This window comes from Pongo abelii, chromosome 11 (assembly GCF_028885655.2).
Source record: "Pongo abelii isolate AG06213 chromosome 11, NHGRI_mPonAbe1-v2.0_pri, whole genome shotgun sequence".
NCBI lineage: Eukaryota > Metazoa > Chordata > Mammalia > Primates > Hominidae > Pongo > Pongo abelii.
In genome coordinates, this window is record NC_071996.2 from 122,491,159 (window position 1) to 122,512,636 (window position 21,478).

General features: G+C 44.4%; 1 protein-coding gene and 2 long non-coding RNA genes across 7 annotated transcripts in view; 2 read left to right on the forward strand and 1 right to left on the reverse strand.

Moving 5' to 3' along the window:
- Positions 1–1,613: 1,613 nt before the first annotated feature.
- Positions 1,614–19,573, forward strand: LOC129058133 (uncharacterized). Its single transcript, XR_008523024.1, has 3 exons — positions 1,614–1,814; positions 17,189–17,293; positions 17,909–19,573. It is a non-coding gene; the product is annotated as an uncharacterized LOC129058133 (long non-coding RNA).
- Positions 6,985–10,427, forward strand: LOC129058134 (uncharacterized). The gene is made up of 3 exons (XR_008523025.2): positions 6,985–8,000; positions 8,247–8,426; positions 9,869–10,427. It is a non-coding gene; the product is annotated as an uncharacterized LOC129058134 (long non-coding RNA).
- NHEJ1 (non-homologous end joining factor 1) overlaps positions 11,595–21,478 on the reverse strand; it is an 85,549-nt gene continuing 75,665 nt past the window's right edge. For all 5 annotated transcript variants that reach the window (XM_024243124.3, XM_063713059.1, XM_054549854.2 and 2 more), the window contains 3 exons: positions 14,336–14,453; positions 13,490–13,608; positions 11,595–12,733 (listed from right to left, as the gene is read on the reverse strand). In XM_024243124.3, the coding sequence (XP_024098892.2) occupies positions 12,659–12,733; positions 13,490–13,608; positions 14,336–14,453 (312 nt within the window). In that variant the 3' untranslated portion in view covers positions 11,595–12,658. The remainder of the gene's footprint in view (positions 12,734–13,489; positions 13,609–14,335; positions 14,454–21,478) is intronic.

Consider the following 21,478-nt stretch of genomic DNA (forward strand, 5'->3'; position numbering starts at 1 on the left):
GGTGTAGGGTGGCTTTTAAACTGGGCTAGTAGTTCCTTAGACCTATCAAACAAGGCCTGGTTCTTTTTCTGATCATTGCCAGCCTCTGTCAGCAGTATTAAAATTGGACGGGGGCAGAGTATGCCACTCTGGAAGCTCCAATGACCTACAGCCTGGGACATGTGACCTCATTATCAGGAGAGAGATGCAGTGATCGAGCCTCACTGGGCTCGACCCTCCTGGGCCTGCTGGTAAAATCACTTTCTTCTCTCACCTTTAGATCTCTTCTATCCTTCAATCAGCTCTATTTTGAAGAGAACAAATTATCTATTGCTTTGGATAATATGATTAATTTTTTGTTTAGAAAAGTGAAAGTTAAAAAATAGGTTAGAAATGGAGGGAAATACATAATAGAACATAATTTAAATATCTACTTAGTAGACTACCATGTTAGTATTTTTAGTCAATCTTAATTTAACACTATATAGTAGAAATACATTGTACTTATAGTATATACATGATTTTCTATAGCATATCTTCACATCCACATACATACTGCATAGGTCTGTACTTCTATAGTCAACTAGTATTTTTTCTCCTAATCCTGCCACTTGACTGGATCAATCCAGCTCTAAATCCAAGGGTGGTAAGCCACAACCAGACAAGTTTCAGGAATGCAGTTAGTCCAACACCCTCCAGTGACCCAGTGCACAGCAACCCTGGCTCAGTAGAAACAGTAGACCTGGAGGTGGCAAACCCGTGCCTGAACACCGTCTTTGCTACCTTCTACCTGTGTGACCTTAGACATGACTCTGAACTTCCATTTTCTCATCTATAACATGAAAATAATATCACATACCTCATAGAGTTGTTGAAAGGGTTAAAAAATATAAGCTTTAAAGTACAAATGTTACTTATAATTCACTTTTATCCTCTGCTGGGTTCACTTAGGGACAGCAGCAGTTTTCTGATTCCTATTACTCATCTAGGGGGAATACATAAGGAGGCTCATGTGTGGTGCCTCAAGACAGCAGTGGTGATTAGGAGACGCTACCTCTTTCTATTAGGGAATATCTACCTTGATGCTGTAGTATAATAGGCACATAAGAACACAGAATGCAAACAGAAAAGTAGAAGATACAGTTGTCCTTGAGGAATTTACTATTTAACCTTAAAGATAAATCATGAAAATAAAAGACAATTACAAAGCCACAAATGCGATTCATAAATGAATACAGAATAATGCATACAAACTAGATAGGCTAATAGATTAGATGAATTTGGTCTAGGATAATACGGAAATAAGAAGTGATTAGCCTGGGGTTAGATCTCTTGGATAAAATCAGTTCTGAAGGAGGGAAGGGAATGACTGAAAAGAATGAAGAGGATACTCAGGAAAAGGGAGTGGTACAAGTAAAGATGATGGCCTAGTAATGATGAAGAGCCAAGTCAGGTGATCTAAGAAAGAGAGTAAACCCTAATATCATCTCACAAAACCTTCACAAAAACCTTATGAAGTTCACACTACTATTTGATTTTACAAATGCAGAAACTCAGGTTCAGAGCTTGTCCAACAGGGAGCCGGAGTTGGAATCCAGGCCCTTGTTGACTCCACGGTAACAGTCTCTTAGTGAATGATTCCCAGGGCAAGCATGCTGGGTTGTCCACCTCTGTTCAAGTCAACCATTTTCCTTCCTAAATCGAAGAAACTGTTCTTCCTCGTTCTAGAACTGTTACCTTCTTCTTGGGCTTTTAACACCTTATACTTTATTTGACTGACCACTTCCCCAACAGGATGGTGTCACTCTGACTTCTACTGTTGATTTTTTGAAAAGGTAAGCAACTCCACTAAATTTGGCCCCATATGCAGAAATAAAAGCATACCTGTCTTTCAAGCCTCTGATCAGTCCAGGTCACATTTGGAGATCCAACTAGAGCCACTCAAAACTAACAATGCTTTGAAAGCTTGCTGTTGATCAGAAACGGGAATGTCAAGTTACCTTTGCTCAAACAATAAGCTCATTACAAGGTACTTGAGAGAGAGTCAGGCATTAAAGACCTCGCTTTGATGACTTTGAAAAGCTAGGAAAAGGCAGAATTAGTTACAGAACGTTTTTCCCTCGAATCAGAGACCAAGGTTGTGGGAAACTCTTATCTTACAGAAAGACATTTACAGAAAAAAAAGACAGACGTCTTTTTTTCCAGGGCTGGGCTCGGTGGCTCACACCTGTAATCCCAGCACTTGGGGAGGCCAAAGCCAGTGGATCACTTGAGGTCAAGAGTTCAAGACCAGCCTGGCCAACATGGCGAAACTCCTTCTCTACTAAAAATACAAAATTTAGCTGGGTGTGGTGGTGCGTGCCTATAATCCCAGCTATTCAGGTGGCTGAGGCACGAGGATGCTTGAACCCAGGAGGCAGAGGTTGTAGTGAGCCAAGGTTGCACCACTGCACTCCAGCCTGGGCAACAGAGCAAGACTCTGTTAGAAGAAGACGAAGGAGGAGGAGAAGGACATGGATTATAACATATTGACTAACTAAGGAGCTTTATTTCTGAGCCACCATGCCCAGCCTTTATTTCTACTCCAGTCTCTATTTGAGAAGAAATGAGTTGCTTAATAGAAAATCTTAGAAAACACTACTTCAGTGAATGTTCAATAATACTCAAGTGATTCCCTGGCACACCTATCAGCTTTCTGTAACTGGGTTTGTACTAGTCTACTCACACTCTCTCACCCAGTCCCTCTGGGTAGAGACGGTACCCTAAGGATGCTGGGGATCTGTAGCCAAAGAAAACAAGAAAGGATATAGTCAATTGCTTTTTAGTAACTTGTATTCTTAGCTTCTGCAAAATGACAAGTTTATTCTATTACGGTTATAACTAACAAAAGGATATTTAACACTCACTCCCACCCTACAACAGAGTGCCCCAAACAAAACAGACTTCATTTATATCCACAAATTCCTAAAACCACCCAAGATACTGCTGGTGTGAACAGGGGTGTCTTATGTGTGTGATAATCTTTCTTCATTTATTCACTCAACAAAAAAAAATTTTTTGAGAACCTACTAAGTGCCAGACACTGTTCTAGGTGCTTGAAATGTGAGAGAACAAAAAACAAAACAAAACAAAATCCCTGTCCTCATGGAACTTTATTCTAGTAAAGAGGAGTTGGGGAGACAGACAATTAAAAACGAACATAAGAACAAATAACTGGCTGAGTGCCATGGCTCATGCCCGTAATCCCAGCACTTTGAGAGGCCGAGATGGGCAGATCATCTGAGGTCAGGAGTTCGAGACCAGCATGGTCAACATGGTGAAACCCCGTCTCTACTAAAAATACAAAAATTAGCCAGGCATGGTGGTATCCACCTGTAATCCCAGCTATTCAAATGGCTGAGGCACCAGAATTTGCTTGAACCAGGGAGGCAGAGGTTGCAGTGAGCCAAGATTACACCACTCCATTCCAGCCTGGGTGACAGAGCAAGACTCTGTCTCTAAATAAATAGGCTGGGTGCGGTGGTTCACACCTGTAATCCCAGGGAGGCGGAAGTGGGTGGATCACCTGAGGTCAGGAGTTTGAGACCAGTCTAGAAACATGGTGAAACCTCATCTCTATTAAAAATACAAAAATTAGCTGGGCATGGTGGTGTGTGTCTGTAATCCCAGCTACTAGGGAGACTGAGGCAGGAGAATCACCTGAACTCAGGAGGGACATTTCAGTAAGCCGAGATGATGCCACTGCACTCTACCCTGGGCAACAGAGTGAGACTTCATCTCAAAAAATAAAATAAAATAAAATAAAATACATAGTTGCACTTCAGTTTACAATGGGGTTGTGTCCCGCTAAACCCACTGTAAGTTAACAATATCCTAAGTCAAAAACGCATTTAATACACCTAACCTAGCAAATGTCACATCCTAGCCTACCTTAAACATGCTCGGAACACTCACATTAGCCTACAGTTGGCCAATATCATCTAACATAAAACCTGTTTTATAATCCAGTGTTGAATATCTAATGTAATTTACTGAATATTATACTGCAAGTGAAAAACAGAATGATTGAATGGGCACTCAAAGTACAGCTTCTATTGAATACAGATGCACCATCATCAAGTCAAAAAATTGTAAGTTGAACCATCGTACATTGGGGATCATCTGTAATAATAATAATGGGTTAGAAGGGAATAAGAAAGGACTATGGGCAAAACACCACATTCCAAGCACCTAAAACAGGGTGAAAGGATTGGGGTGCAGCCAGCTTGTGGCAGGAGGGGGATGCAAGGTCAGAAGGCAGATTCCTCTGTTAAGTAGAGTGGTTAATGTTGGTCTCATTGAGAAGGTGCGATTTGAGCAAAGGCCTGAAAGAGGTGAAGGTTTTGAGCAAGCAGATACCTAGGGGAAGAGCATTCTAGGCAGACAGAACCTCGGTATGTCAGGGAAATAGGAAGGAGACCATTGTGACTAAAGAAAATAAAGCTAGGTGGGAGAGTCGCAGGAGAGGAGGATGGAGTGAGTGAGTTTGACTTTCTACTTCTGATCACGAGGGTGTTTTTCAAACTTTTTGTAAAGCTCAGAGTGAAGATAACTTACCCTTTAAAGAGATTTATGTATTGACATGTAAATATAGACACAACATAATTAAGTAAAAGTAGGTAACGAAACAGTATTTACATATAGGATTCTTTTAAACTTTAAAAGAGAGAGAGAGAGAGCCTGTCATGGTTCTTTCTCCTTCGTACACTTAAATTTTTTTTTCTTCTGAGACAGAGTCTCGCTCTGTTGCCAGGCTGAAGTGCAGTGGCACTATCTCGGCTCACTGCAACCTCCACCTCCTGGGTTCAAGTGATTCTCCTGCCTCAGCCTCCCGAGTAGCTGGGACTACAGGTGTGCACCACCATGCCCAGCTAATTTTTGTAATTTTAGTAGAGATGGGGTTTCACCATGTTGGCCAGGATGGTCTCGATCTCTTGACCTCGTGATCCACCCAACTCAGCCTCCCAAAGTGCTAGGATTACAGGTGCGAGCCACCTCACCTAGCTCCCACACTTGAAAAATTTGAGAGGAATGCTGGGTGTGGAGGCACTCGCCTGTTGTCCCAGCTACTCAGGAAGTTGAGGTAAGGAGATTGTTTGAGCCCAGAAGTTTGAGACCAGACTGGGCAACTTAGTGAGACCCCGTGGGGGAGAAAATAAAATAAGAAACAATTTGGGGGAAAGAATCTACTTTTAAATATCAACTTTGGGCTGGGCCTAATGGCTTTCCTTCAGCCCAGGAAGGTGAGGCTGCAGTAAGCCATGATTGTGCCACTGCACTACAGCCTGGGCGAATGAGTGAGATACCTCGAAAATAAATAAATGAAAATTTTAAAAATAAACGGGAAATTTAACACGGTGATATTTTCAGCAAAAGGCAGAGAAGACTCCTCACTAGGACACCCAGCTTGTGAGGCAGCTGACTTCGAGTTTGTACTTGGCTGTCATGCACCCAGGATGCACTAGGCACAAGTCACAGCCACACTGTTTTTGGAGGTGTCATCAGTCAACGAGGTGAAGTACAGTGAGGCCCCGGTTCCTGCACTATGGACTAGTGAACGGTCAAAATATGTGTGCATTTTTAGGGTTTGACAAGTGAAAATAGCAGAACTGTGCCAAACGAAACTATTTAATCTGTTCATATAGGGTAGGGGTGGAGCAACAGCAAAGAACACTTCAGGGTTTCTCACCTAGGGTACTCTGTGATGACTCAGGGATTGGCCTGGCTCCTTTGGGTCATTCATCAAAGCCATTTTGAAGCAAGGACTGCTTAGTAGGAGCTGAGCTTTCCACCAGAAAGACAACTTAGGAAATAGTTCCTGGCTGTGAGAACCTAAGAGGTATGCATGGTTCTGGATGGGAATCTCAAAGATAATGGCGGTCATCAAATGGAACTGAAGCAGGTAGAGAAAGTGGTTTCAAAAGGATCTAAAGATGATGGAAAACATTTCAACAGTTAAACCACTTAGATAACTAATAGGAAGAATTCAGTGGGAAGAAAAATCCCCACTGGAAGCTCCAGAGAATGGGCTATATTGCTGACCAGGAAGAGAGATACAGGAAGCCTATAAAGTTGGCTTAAACCTCATGTTGATTAAACCTCATGGTGTTCACAGACTTGAACTGCAAATGAGAAAATCCAATGGGAAAACATTCCAGATCGCTATAAAGCAATTCAAGGGAATGGCACTGGCTTGTAGGAAATGTATTGGGAATAAGATAGAGAAATCCACATTCAACAAGAAACAGGAATCATTAAACATGCATTAACTCAAATTATATACTTATTGACTGCATTGAGTGCTCATTCACTATCACCACCAACAGGGGCATTATGCTCCTTGCCGAATGGCCACAAACTGCCTGTGTTCAATAAGCCCACAATCTGCCACAGCCTCCTGAGTACCTGGGACTACAGGCGCACATCACCACACTAATTTTTTTTTTTTTTTTTTTTTTTTGAGATGGAGTCTTGCTCTGTCGCCCAGGGTGGAGTGCAGTGGTACGATCTCAGCTCACTGCAGCCTCTGCCTCCTGGGTTCCTTCTGGGTTCCAGTGATTCTCCTGCCTCAGCCTCCTGAGTAGACTAGCTGGGATTACAGGCATGCGCCACCACATCCAGCTAATTTTTGTATTTTTAGTAGAGATGGGGTTTCACCATGTTGGCCAGGCTGGTCTCAAATTCCTGACCTCAGGTGATCCACCTGCCTCGGCCTCCCAAAGTGCCGGGATTACAGGCATGAGCCACTGCACCTAGCCCACCATGCTAATTTTAAAAATGTTTTGCAAAGACAGGGTTTTGCCATGTTGCCTAGGCTGGTCTCAAACTCCTAGCCTCAAGCAATCCTCCCGCCTCAGCCTCCCAAAGTGCTGGGATTATAGGTGTAAGCCATGGAGCCCAGTCTTAAATTTCCCCTTTAGCACAATCCAGACACTCAATCTTTTCTTTCTTTTTTTTTTAATTCAAAATACCATTGGACAGCTTATCCTTCTGAAATGATCTATTCCCTTTGTCTTGCTATTCTAATTATTTAAATTTTCCTGCCAGATTTAATTCACACCTATGAAAGAGGGCAACACAACGGACATTACCACTATCAGAAAACCACTCAAGTCGGGCCATCAGTATCACCTTCAAATGTCATCACACCGTTATTAGTATTGCTGTTATCTATGAAACAAAATCTAAATTATTACCAGCTCTGCCTTCCGCAACTAGTGCCTCCCCATTCCTCCCACGTGACAGGACACCCTGAAATCCCCCCTAGGCAACAATGCTAAATGAAACTGGCAGTCTTCCCTTCTCGTGTGGCATCAGGCTTTTTCTGTCTTGAGTAAGGGCTGTCTTTACCATGCATGATTCCCAACAGCACTGCTCTTGACCCCTGAGTGGAGACCCACACCCTATGGGGCTTCCCTACCAGCTCCAACCCCTTTCATCATCCCCTGCTCAGCCTTCAAGGCCTGAGGTAGGAGGGAAAAGCCAGGATGAAGTGCCAGTCAAGAGGATCACCCTTCCCCTACTCCATTCTCCCCTCTCCTGTCACCCATTTCTGACTGGCCGTCAATCCTATCAGGGGTCCATAAAGCTAGGAGGACTCTGGCCCAGGAGAGGGGGGTAGGGGTTAGGCAAACAGGCCAGGGAGGCAGTTGGTTGAAATTTAACCACAATATTCTCGGTCTCTATTGTTTTGAGTGAGGCCCAATATTTCCACAGCAGGATTATAGGATCTGATTAACCATGTTAGACAACAATGCCGAGCTGGGATGTGCTTCCCCTTCCAGCTGCCAATATGAAAAAGTAAATACAACACATTTCAGAAGGGACTCCCAGCAGCCCCCGAACCCTACTCCCCAATTGTAACTCTGCTACTGTTTTGGGCCCCAGAGTAAGAGGAGAGAGGAAGAGTGTGGCACTGCATGCTCCTTTAACTACTGGCCCTTGGCCCAGCAGGACAAGTAATCCTAGCACAATCTTCCCAGGTGAGTCAATGGCTGTGCGCTCCCCACACCCTGGAGCTCCTCTAGTGCTTCTTCCGGGTTCCCCTGGTAGGCTGGCCCAGATTCTCGAGCACCCATGAGAGTTGGGTGTTGAGTGGGTGGAAGGATAGCAAAATCTGTTGGGCTCCAAATAGAGAAACTGAGTGGGGTGGGACTTAATAGCTCAGAAGAGTGATGAAGCCTTTGCTAGAATACTTGGGTGCTACCTAATGACTTCCTATGTGCTAGGATAGAGAACTGAGAGCCCAGAGCTGAGAGGATACATAAAAGACCACCACAAAAAAAGTCTCAGAAGATGGGATGAAAGATCAAGAAAGATGGACTTCTAGATGCTAGACCCTATGGTCCCTCTTCCTCACATAAGACAAGCTACCTCATACCCTCCACGCACTGGATGTTCCGCTCACGGTGAGATCTTCTGAGGCCTTGGCCAAGAACACAAGGAAAAAACATAGAGCAATGAGCTGCCCTGGACAAGAGTACCCTATAGCAGCTTCCAGGGTGTCACTGCAGCTGGGAACTCCCCTCCTACAAAGTGTGGGCTTCCTTCTCTTCCTGCATTCCCCTCTGTATCTAAGGGCCTAGTGTAATCCATTACAATTTTGCTAGCCCATATATTTATGGATATTAGTAACAGAGACAAGGAACCAAGGTTCTTGAGCTGTGAGTTTGGTGGCTTCCTTGCAGTATGTCACTTATTCCTTTCAAACAGTTTTTTCTTCAAGAAAAATTAGAAGACAGAAACTACTTCACAGCAGAGCTTAGAAAAACATATCCTGATTGTATCAAAATCGAGTTAACATAAAATTATATTCGTTAACGGTATAATACCCCTGCAGTGATATTTTCTGAGTTAGGGTCAAAACTGACCCTGTTCTCAAAGAGTATAACCTAATGAAAGGATGAAAACAGAAAAGTGCACAGAAAATGTGTCTATTAACACAGTCTACATTAACAGCATAAGCAGAACAGATAAAGTGAGCTTACCATATCATGAGGAAGGGCTATTAAGAGAATTTAGGCTTACTCTATACTCTTTGGAGCGAATCCGTGTAGTTTTGTAAGTAGGAGAAAATGAGAGAATAAATGGAGAGAGGAAAATGCTCCTAGTGACAATGTAAGGAATGAAACCAGGAGGAGCAGCCCAGCATTTTCCATTCCCCACTCCTCCCGCCAGCTTTTTACAGAGTACACAAGGGGCCCCTGCTTATCTCCCAACAAACGTGGGCTAAGGAGGAGGTAAGGGCTTGGGAAAATGGGAGGTCTAAGTGAAAAGGAAGGAAAGAAAAGGGAGTCCAAATGTACCGCTGGATAAAAACAAGCAGCAGTAGGGCTGAATATCAAGAGATGTGAGCCTCTCTCCTTCCCCCAGTGCTCACTGTGGGTGCGCTGCACCAGGCCTGTGGAAAGATTTTGGTCTCAACAGGCTAGACTCTTTCCAGTTCAGAGCATAGAAGCACAGATCTCACTCTTTGCCACCTTACACCATAGGAATTTGCTTCTCAGGAGTCAGGGAAAGATGGAGACTAGAAGCTTTCTTCCTGCCTTCTCAATAACTTGACTATCCCATGGAAATTCTCCTTGATCTGGCAGACTGGCTGCCTGGTGACAAGAGAAGAGAATGACCCTAGTGATATCTTTTAGGACCCAGCCTGAGCTCTGCTTTTAAGGGTTGCTGGGGAAGCCCCCACTGAGGCATGAGAAAAGGAGGTGCTACCCAGCTAGAGTGGAAAGGGATGAGGCTTTCTCTCCAAGCAAAGAGCATGCCTGTCCTAGCTAACTATGGGGGACCAGCCGGCAAGGCCAAGTAGGCCTTGCAACCTAGGTGGCGCTATTTCTCTACTTTTTAGGTCAAGTTCCTGCAGGAACTTCCTCGAGGTCCCAAGTCCTGCTCCTGGTTTGCTGGCTTGCTCGTGTAAACCGCCTTATATTATTTTTTTTTCTAAAAATACTCCAAAGCAATTGAAAGAGTCCCTTCTCCCACCAGCCAGCCCTGGCCCCAGCCCCAGCCCCAGCCCCGGGGAGCGGGCGGGTAGGCGGGGAGGTGGGCCACTGCTTTATTAAACACAGGGAAAACTAATATTTACAGAATAAAATTTATGGAGCAGCCACGAGAATTCGACCCTTTTATGTGCATGTAGAGTGGGGGTTGGGTCAGGCTGGGGGCCTCAGGGAGGGGCCCAAGCCAGGGGGCAGGGCTGGAATACAGCCTGGCTAGGCCAATTTGTCAAAGCAGGGATTTCCCTGGAGTTGCCTTAGGATGAATGATTCTCAACCACTACCCCTAGCTTTGGGGGGTAAGGGCTTCGGGGCAAGAATGCCTGTGGCACGGCCTCTGGTAGCAATGTTTCTCTAAGGACGTATTTAAGCAATACCTCCATGGAGACAGCAACCTTTGGGGATGATGGGGGCAGTGGATGGAAGGTTACTAGCTATAGTCCTACTTAACCTTTTTAGAAAGTCACACATTCTTTTTGAGAACATCAACAAAATTTTGCTCTTAAGATTTTACCTACAATTTTGAGGGATTCACAGGCCTCTGGCCCCACTGTGATGAAAAATGTCTTGAGTCTGTGCTCTTACAGTACAGGGAATGCCCAGCGTAAAGAACCCATATTTTCTCCAAGCTTGCAGGGGAAGCCTTTCCATTTTCCATGTGCCTTGTAGATACTGAAATCTGACTATCTAAATTATGTTGAAAAGAAACGAAAGATCAGCCAGACACGGTGGCTCAAACCTGTAATCCCAGCACTTTGGGAGGCCGAGGCAGGTAGATCACTTGAGGTCAGGAGTTCGAGACCAGCCTAGCCAACACGGTGAAACCCCGTCTCCACAGAAAATACAAAAATTAGCTGGGCTTGGTGGCGGGCACCTAATCCTAGCTACTCGGGAGGCTGAGGCAGAAGAATCACTTGAACACAGGAGGTAGAGGTTGCAGTGAGCCAAAATTGTGCGATTGTACTCCAGCCTGGGCAACAAGAGCAAGACTCCATTTAAAAAAAAAAAAAAAAAAGTAACGAAAGAGCAAAGTAAGCCAGCTGATAGGCTGTTTTTATATAGTTCCCAATTCACTTCAATGACAGTCACTACCACACAGCACACTCTAGGGTCCTGTGGTCTGGGGGTAAAGAAAAGTTATCAGCAGTGAATGGGAATGAGCCTTGGTGGAGCTCTCAGACTCTGCTAGCAGGAAAAAGCATGAGCGTAAGTCCTGGAGTCCTCAAGAGCTACTTCCTTGAAGAGCCCCTGGGGAGTAGAGCATCCTATTGAAAGGAGGTAAGGTCATGGGATAAGGAGGTTTACAGTGGGAGACTGGAAAGAAGGACCTAATGTCCTTTCTGGAAAATAAATGTTTTCATTAGTGTATATAATAATGCTGTTAAGAACTCAGCTGTCTGGGCTTAAATTCTGGCTGTCACTTACTAGCTGTATGACCTTTGATAAGTCACTTACTCACTTCAAGACCCAATTTCTTAGTGGGTTAACAGCATCTTCCTCATATGATGCTATGAGGATCAATGTCAGGTGCTCATTAGAGTACCTGGTATACATTAACTGCTCAATAAATGTTAGCTATTTATTACTGTTGTTCTTATTATAATTATTTTATTATTGTTTGATCATCTTCTCTCGAGACTTGACATCAGGACAGAAACACCAGTATATATACAGGCTATATGAATAAGGAGGCATTTAACCATCAAAAGTAAATAAACCAGAAATGGGAGAGGCGTGGTGGCTCATGCCTGTAATCCCAGCACTTTGGGAGGCTGAGGTGGGCAGATCACTAGAGCCCAGGAGTTCAAGACCAGCCTGGGCAACATGGCAAAGCCTTGTCTCCACACACAAAAAAATACAAAAATTAGCTAGGTGTGGTGGTGTGTGCCTTTAGTCTCAGTTACGCAGGAGGATGAGGCGGGAGGATCGATAAACTACCCCATGTGGTAGTTTAACCTGTTGCCTATACTTTGGAAACAAAGAGAAAAATGCATCCAAGTTTGGCAAAGGAAAGCAGCAATCATCTATCTGTCTTGTGCCCACCATCAAGGGAGTTCTTGAGATCGAAGTTTCCGAATGGAGGCTTAGCTCTGGCAACTGCAGAAAAGTTTAAGAAGAATCTGAAGGACTGGACTGATGGCTAGACTTCATCCAGAGACAACAATGGGGTGGGACCCAGTGAAGGAAGTGAATTGGATTATGAGTTCCACAGCATAAGTAATCCCAAAAGCAGGGAGTGTGAGTGCTTTTTATTCCATGCAAAAGAGAGAAGTGGGTCTCTGAGGAGTATCTGGGGCTGGCTGGCTAGAGACACTAGGGAAAGGTAGACAAGGCTTCCTGAGTGTGTGGTGCTTTCTTGCTGACTTGCCCTATATACCTACAGTCCATGGTAGAAACCTGAACCTACAGAACCTCCACCAAAAGAGAGGAGAGCACGGGATTCTCAGAGACTGGCTTCCACTTGAATAGGGAAGGCCAATTCCCTGTGGGCATGTCAACATGAACTTCAGTTCTCTCGCCCTTACAGTAGGTCTCTGACTGTATCACTATTTTAGAAATATTGCTGCCATGTAAGCTTCTTTCAAGGTGAAGCTTGGAAGCTATTCTCCAAGTCCATCCTCAGCAGCTGAGGCCACAGCAGGTTAACTGAAGAGCCCCCTTGGCTTCTTTCTCTTGACCTTTGACAGCTGAGGTCTCTGCAGAGGGCCTGAAGTACCCTAGAAAAAAGGGAACCCAAGTTAGTAGGGGTTTTGAAATAGTTCCACTGAAATTAGGAAAGGAACTTTCTTCCTCTCATGGCTCCTGGTTAGGATGAGGCCTTTTTTTTTTTTTTTTTCCACCCAGGCTGGAGTACATGGGCACAATCAGAGCTCACTGCAGCCTTGAACTCCTGGGCTCGAGCAATCTCCCTGCCTCAGCCTCCAACATATCTGGCTAATTTTGTTTTTTGTAAAGATAGGGTTTCACTTTGTTGCCCAGGCTGGTATCAAACTCCTGGCTTCAAGTGATCCTCCTGCCTTGGCCTCCCACAGGTTGTGATAACAAGCATGAGCCACCACGCCCAGCTAGAAAGAAGAGGCATTCAGGAAGTGTCTGACATAGGTATTTTGAAGTCTATGTCAGACAGCAAATGTGATATAAGACCCTAAGCAGGAGATGTAGATTCCCTTCTCCCCCAAGGAACAGCCTCGCTGACTATCACTGGTCATCACTGGCCATCACCGGAAATGGGATAAGGTGAAAGAGGAGTCAAGGCACATCATTCGTACAAGAACTACAGAGAAGGGGCACCAAGGGAAGATGTGCAAGACCATGACTCTCCATCTAGACACCTACAATTTGGAGCCTGGTCACAAATATCCCTCAATATTTTTGAGGCAGTGCCAATGAAGCAGCAATTCCAGGGACCACTGGCTTGGGGGCTATAGGTGCCAACTCTCAGAACACCATCCAGGAAGCTGCTCATGACTCACCGTGGACTCTTTCTCAGGCGCTGAGAGGGTTGGGGCTGAGGAGACCAGTTGTTCTGGCTGGTTTACACACTGGCTATCGATTCCTTGCAGGGAAGCACTGTTTGAAGTATGAGGATCTCCTGAAATCAGAAAGATCAAGAGAAGATAGTGATAAATGCCTTCTTCTTACCAGGAAGATATTAGCATTCACCAAGCATTCTGATAAAGGCCAGGGTTTGGTACAAATACATAAGCAGACAGAAGTAGCCACAAGTCCAACTTCCAGCTGACTTTCAGAAAGCCCTGTTTCTGCTATGAAGATTTCCCCAGGCCCACTATCAGCAGGTAGGATGAGAGTTTCCTTGACTCAAAATAGCCAGCTGTTCTTCTACATATTCCCTGACATGTCTCAGGTACGGAGATTAATTTTTTTTTTTTTTTTAAAGAGATGAGGTTTTTGCTATGTTGTCCAGGCTGGTCTCAAACTCCTGGCCTTTCCCACCTCGGCCTCCCGAAGTGCTGGGGTTACTGGTGTGAGTCACTGCACCCAGCTGGGGAAACTAATCTTTCTCCTGGTTCTTTTGCTAACCCTTCTAAGTACCTAGACCAGTGCCATCCGATCGAACTTTCTGCAATGATGGAAATGTTCTGTGTCTGCACTAACTTGGTAAGCCACCAGCCACATGCAGCTACTAATCACTTGAAATGTGGCTAGTGCAAAAGAGAAAATACATTTTTAGTTTTATTTCATTTTTATTAATTTAAACTTAAATAGTTATATGTGGCTAGAAAACTATCATATTGGACAGCATAAACCTAGATCCTAATTGTATCCTCACACAGACCGGGTACCTCTGGAGTGCTCACCAGTGCCTTGATGCTTCTGTCCCACTTGGACCTCTTGTTTGGTGACTGCCATATACAGATTCTGCAGATTCACGACAAAGGGCTTTCCATCACCAATGCTGCATGCCTCTGGCAGTTTCTGTAAGAGAGAGGAGATACTGTCATTGGTTACACTGTATTGCTAGAGAAGTGATCTAATACCCCACATGCAGAACTGGCATCAACCCCAAATGAATTAATATAAAGCAGTTAGATCCAATAGGGGGCGTCCATATCCAAGCCTGGTGGCACCAATATAAAGATTTCTTGGGACATCTCCTCTGAAGGGCAACTCCAAATGTATATCTTATTTCCCCTAATCCTTAAGTCTATTATGTTTTCCCATGAATACCCTATAGATTTCTAGGCTCTTTTTCCAAAGGGATGATTTCTTAGAGGGCTATTTTAGGAAATTATTTCCCCTAAATTTTCTCTGAGCTGAACAAATTACTATTTTCATTAAATTCATTCCTAAACTAGAGAAAAATGATAAAATTCAGGATAAAGGAGAGAGAGCAAAATGGTAATGACAGACTGAGAGGCAAGAAACAATTATGGAGCTGTGATGTTCAGGCAGAGGAGACAGGAAAAACAAAGCTGACAAAGCTTTTGAGGCCCCCGGCCATTTTCCATTCCCCACTGCTGTCCCACCCTCCTTTACTATCACCCACATGCTCACAGTGGGCTGAGATTCCCCCAAGGGGGTGAAAACTGTTCTTGAGGGGTTAAAAAAACTGACTGTTTTAAAGTATAAAGGTGCACACGCACGCGCACACACACACACACACACATACACACACAGAGTACATAAATAGATTTTTTGGTATATCTGTGGCATTAAGATTTCCTGAGAGGGAGTGATTAGGCAAAAAATGTCTTAAAATGTTCCTTAGGGAAGTGATAATTTTTAAAAGGCTGAGAAACACTGCTATGATTACATTATATTTATCTGTTTCCTTCACTACAGAATGAACTGTGGACTTATATCCACAGCAAAATACTTTGCCTAGTTGTAGTTTCATACACTTGGCTGAACCGGGTTGAGGTAATGGCTGAAGACTGAACAAAGTGCGATAAAAATGAGATGAAAGAGTAGAGTATCTAGTGGTCCCAAACCTGGCTGCACTTTGGAATCTTGGAAAGGGCCCAGAACTATTTCACCTGTCCCTAGGCGTGCAAATCACCATGGTTCCCAGCCAAGTTAGCAGGTCCCCAAGAGCAGCCATGCCAGCAGCTCACATGGGAACCAACCCAAGAATCCTGGATTGGCCCATATCTTGGGTCAAGGGCACCTTTTTGTGCTGTAAGGGCATTCATTTCTGAAAGCCCTCTCATGGGAGAAGAATAGAAAAGAGAAAGTGGGAGAGGCAGGAAAGCAGGTGCTGAACCAGTCAGGATAGCTGAAAACCTTGTTGATTACCAGGAAATGTCACATACATTTCTACTCCAACCCTATCCCCATAAAGACTATATCAGGCCTGGACTTTCACTGGAAACCACAGGCAATCAATCAGAGCCCCGAGTCCAAACTTTGCCTCTAGCCAGTAATCACACTAGAGTCTAACAGCCCTCTGGCAGCATTCCCTGAGGAATGAACTGAAACAGGGAAGGTAAACTATCAGGCCACACCACCTCTACCCTACCTCACTCTCCTTCCTAAGTTCAGCTCTCTAACTCCCAAGACACCACCTTCAAAAGAGGGTTCTCTCCTCCATAGCCAGAGAGCCCTGATGGTGGGGAGGGAAACAGCTGCCCTCCTTCCTTATATATTGACCTCTAGCATCTCCCTTCATGCTACCCAAGAAATGTAGCTTCTCTTAGGGTCACTCATACATGACTTGGTAGGCACTGTGCTGTCTACACAAACGGGTTAGGCAGAATGAGGCAGTCCAGAGTCATTTCCTCCTGCCCTTTCCATGGAATCAAACAGATTCATCAATTTTTCAGGGCGACCTTCACTCAGCTCAAGTATTTAACCTCAAAACGAAGTGCCAGAAATGCTGGACCTGAGTCTAAATGTGGAACCTAATCTAAGCCCTTCTTCCTCTGTCCTTCCCCTTCTCAGAGAGATCTGGTCCTGCAGTTGCTGGCAAAGTTATTCCACCTGACTATCTATTCTCAGAAAAGTCCTAGGAACAGCATATCGTAGAACTGTCGAATACCTAATATATGCTAGACATGGCCGGGTGTGGTGGCTCACGCCTGTAATCCCAGCACTTTGGGAGGCCGAGGCGGGCGGATCACAAGGTCAGGAGAACGAGACCATGGTGAAACCCATGGTGAAATCTCTACTAAAAAAGACAAAAAATTAGCTGGGCGCGGTGGCAGGCGCCTGTAGTCCCAGCTGCTCGGGAGGCTGAGGCAGCAGAATGGCATGAACCCGGCAGGCGGAGCTTGTGGTGAGCCGAGATTGCGCCACTGCACTCCAGCCTGGGCAACACAGCAAGACTCTGTCTTAAAAAAAATATATATATATATCTAGATATATATCTAGATATATATCTATATATATCTAGATATATATCTATATATATATCTAGATATATATCTAGATATGCTAAAATATATATATGCTAGACATTTGCTCTAAGTACTTAAAATGTATTAAACCATTTTTGTGTTTTCTACTACTATTTCCCTGGCATCTACAAGAACCCTGACCTCACGGTAGAGGCTCAGTACTATGTGTGAATGAATGAGCATGGTAGGCACTAGCATGACCCCGTTTGGCTGAGATGGTCCCAGCTAGTAAGTGGTGGCACATGGTTAGAGTCCGGGCGGTCTGGCTTCAAGGCCCACACATATAATTACTATCCTATTTACTTCCCTGAACAGCAGAATTTTGGTCAAACGGGCAATCCAGCTTCTCCCAGGATCACAACCTGCAATCCTTCACATCCCAGATCACCTGCCATCCAGCTGAGGAACAAGCTCCCCAAGGTGACAAGAAAAGGGAGCAGATAAAAAGGACACAGCTGGACCAGACTGGAACCCATGGGGGCTGAGAGACCATACTCTTAATCCCATTCTAGCCATTCCCCATTATCACCAATTCCTTGGGCCTCATTCTCAGAACACACTAGGGAAGAGAGGTGGAGAGGCAGGAGCTTGGGAAAGAGAAATATTAGCTCCTGGGGCAGGACAATGGTAGTGGCTACCTGGGGCAGGCGGCAGAGATCAAAGGCAGAATGCTGGAGTCAGGAGTAAGTAAAGTAAATAGTGCCCCCTGCTATAAGTGCGAGTGAGCCAGGAGCACGATGTACCGGCCACAATGCGGGTCACTGCCCAAAGTGGGGAGGGAAAGAAGAGTCAGGTCAGTAGAACGTGTTCATCTGATTAACCCATAATCAATTCTAGTAAGCAAAAAAGTTACTGAGAGTCTACTATGTGCCAGGCACTACAGGATTCAAGGCAGGGGAAATAGATGCATCAATCCTTCCCTCATAACAGGTCTGAGTTAATACAAAGATAGTAACTCAGAGTCCCTACTTCAAAGAGTTCACATTTGCATGTGGGAGACAGGCAGACATATGTTGTTTTGTTTTATTTTTCAAGTGATTTGCTATAACAGAGTTCTCAACAAAGGGTAATAGGGAACCACAGAAGAAGAAAGGGATGAATTTTGACACACGAGTTCTGCAAAAAGCATCAAAGGTGGTGACATCAAGACAAGCCTTGCAAAGTTAGACTTTGGATGTGCTGGAAGTAAGTGAAGCATAAAGGTGTGAAGACCGGGTATGTGGATGTCTCATGGGAAGCAAGACTAGAAGGCTAAGTTCACATTCACTAGTTTGCAAAGGACTTCATTTTCTGAATGAAGGTTATGCCCATGGGAATTTCCTTTTGTTTCATAAAGTGGCTTTCTCTACTCTACAACTGTTTGCCAAAGCTTCCTTGGCTCCAAACTAGTATTGATGGAACAATGAGGAATCCAGAGCTGCTTCCAGGCTTCCCTTTTTAGACTCTCTGTTACATTTACCTAAGCTCTTAGTACTTCCTCATTACTTACTTCTAGTAGTGTGATTTTTCAACAGCCACAAGAGCTATATTACTCTCCCATCTCCAATGCACTGGGACTTTGGACCCTGGTATACAGCCATATCAGAAACTTTAGGCAAACCAAAGTGACAGAAACCCTGTAGGGCATTTTATTTCCCCTTCTTGTCCCTACGGCAGCCCATCTTGGTTCTGAGGGTCCAACCTCCCCTCTTCAGAGGTAACTCTCATCTTCATGAGGTCTAAACTCACTCGCAGTGGTCCAGAAAGCCCAAGACTCTCTCAGGATTTGCTAGAGAGCTTCCAATTAGCATTTTCAACTACAAATACGTAACCTGCCTCTCCTCCCTGTCTCACCCCTCCTTTCCTCTGAGACTGTTTCAGAAAAGAAACTTCTAGAATCCTGGGTAAGAAAGGCTAGATCTGATCTACTGCTCACCCTATAAATATGGGCCCACAGTCTGAGGATACAGGTTTAATGAAGAAAAAGGGAAAACGAGCTAACTGGAGCTCTCCAGAGTCAGCCTTTGAGCATGTCTTTGGTTCTGGCACCCGCCCCAGAAACTGGCACAGCCCCAAGACCCTGGCACTGACCATCACAATATCACAAGGGCAGGGCCCACAACACGTGACTTCCCTAAGAGTAAGAATTCCGCTCCTCCCTTTTGCAATGTGGTAAACATTGCTGGTCTAGATACAAACTTCCTTCCCTCGGGAGCCCAGGTCTCCATTTAGGGAATCATGGCAATGTTCACCATCAGTTTCCCTTAGGAATAAGAGCATATTAGAAAACTCTTCTAAGGTCTCAAATGGCCAGGGGGTTTGCCAGAATAAAGAGAAAGGAACAAGAAACGTAATTTAGGAAGAAGACTCTAATGAGAAGGACTCTTCAAGAAACGTAACTCCCCCATTGCCAATCCATTCATATTTAACAAATATTTGCTGATCATCTACTGTGGTGTTTGGGATTATTTAGATGCTGGGAATATGGTAGTGAACAAAAGAGATAAAATTACCTGCCCTCTTGAAGTTTACATTCTAGAGGGGAGATCACCAACAAATATATAGCTAATTAAAATGTATACTCTGTGAGATGGTACTATTACCATCCAAATGAAATCCCTAAATCAAAGATAACCTGAAATGGCCCTGGGTCCATGACACAGACCCAACTGCAGTAGTAAAAGGCTGAGAGTCAGAAGGAAAGATGAACCCAACGTGCGAGGATAGTATCAAGGTTTAAAAAAGAAAGTCCAAAGTAGCTTATCACTCAAAGAGGAAGAAGCAAAGCTACTCAGGAATTAGAAAAAAAATTACTAGAAAAAAAAAAAAGAAATACACTTTAAGTTCTGGCCTTAAGGTCTCAAAGATGTGGATTTGTACCTAAGGTGGTCTTCTATTTGCTAGCTGTGACACTGTGGGCAAGCCATCATACTTAATGGTTTATTTTGAGAGAGAGAGGAGGGAAAGGAGAGAGACATTGGGAGTCAGGCACTGAGGGATCAAGACTAACAACATTTACATCACAGAATGTGTGAAAGGATTAAATGAGGGAATCGAGTAAGTGCCCAAGAAATGTCTGTTCCTTCCCTTTGCAAGGCACACTGAGACTTTTCTTGCCTGGCCCTACTCCAGTGAGTGCTAAGTGGACTCAAGAAATGCCCTAATGATAAAGTACATAGAGAAACTCAGTCTGATCTAATTACAGATGGTCCCTGACTTAGGATTTTTCTATTTTACTGATGATGTGAAAGTGATAGGCATTCAATACACTCCTTGACCTATGATGGGGCTATCTTTGGATAGTCTCATAAGTCAAAAACGCACTTTCAACTCAGGATATTTTCTTTCTGTCTTTCCTTTTTTTTTTTTTTTTTGAGATGAAGTCTCGCTCTGTCTCCCAGGCTGGAGTGCAGTGGTGCAATCTCTGCTCACTGCAACCTCTCTCTCCCAGGTTCAAGCAATTCTCCTGCCTCAGTCTCCCAAGTAGCTGGGACCACAGGCACCCGCCACCACGCCTGGCTAATTTTTGTAATTTTAGTAGAGATGGGGCTGCACCATGTTGGCCAGGATGGTCTCGAACTCCTGACCTCAGTTGATCCACCCACCTTGGCCTCCCAAAGTGCTGGGGTTACAGGCGTGAGCCACCACGCCCGGCTCTGCTATTTTCAACTTAGGATGGATTTATTGGGATGCGGCCCCATCGTAAGTTGAGGAGCATCTGTATTAACTTCTCTTCACTGGCGTCCCAAAGCATACTATTATCTAGTAATACGGTGACCAGTCAAGGTCCAGATCAAGGAGACACAGAAATCTACCCAGTAACCTGTGGGTAGTTCACTGACTCCATCGCCACACTAGCCGACTCCTCGGTCTCTAGTAATGACTGAGGCAGCATGGCTTTTGCATCAGAAGGTCCTGGGTTTAAATCCTGGCTTTGCCAGTTACCAGGTGTGTTACTAACCTCTTTTAGCCTCTGCTCCCTTACCAGAAAAATGAGGAGACCAACAGCTACTTTGATGAGGCTGATGGAAGGATTCCACGGGATGATAAGTTAAAGGGTGCCTACTCTGTAGGTATTGTCTCCCTACCTCCCCAAAATAGCTCCCGCTTCTCAAAGCTCTCCTTTACTCTCCAATTCTTCAGGACCTACCCAAGAGGCCAAGGTTTCATCTTCATTCTCTCCACCCTCTTTTTTGGGTGGCAAGTATAACAGTGAAGAGTAAAGCTGCTACTCTCTCCAGAAGCACACAAAGCACAAACAGCTTGCTTCCAACAACATTTTAGCAAGAGTATTCTGCACAGCCCAACTGATCCCGCAATGCTTGAACTAAGAACTCTCTCACCACCATTTCCTGCTTCCTAATGTGGCTTGTGCAAATGCTCTGCTATGTCATTTCCATTTTTAAGTAATATACACTCAATAAGGGCTGTCTGGAAAACACAAAAATATGATCTGCAGATATAGGCCATAAAAATAGCTAACAGTCAAATGGTTTTTGATGGGATTAATTTCACAGTTTCCTCAGAGTCTGACAGAAAAAACTACTAGGACAGAGAAAAGAGATAGGGTGGTGATAACTAGATTTTTAGAAGACAACTGTTTCATTCTCCTTTCTCCTCATTTCA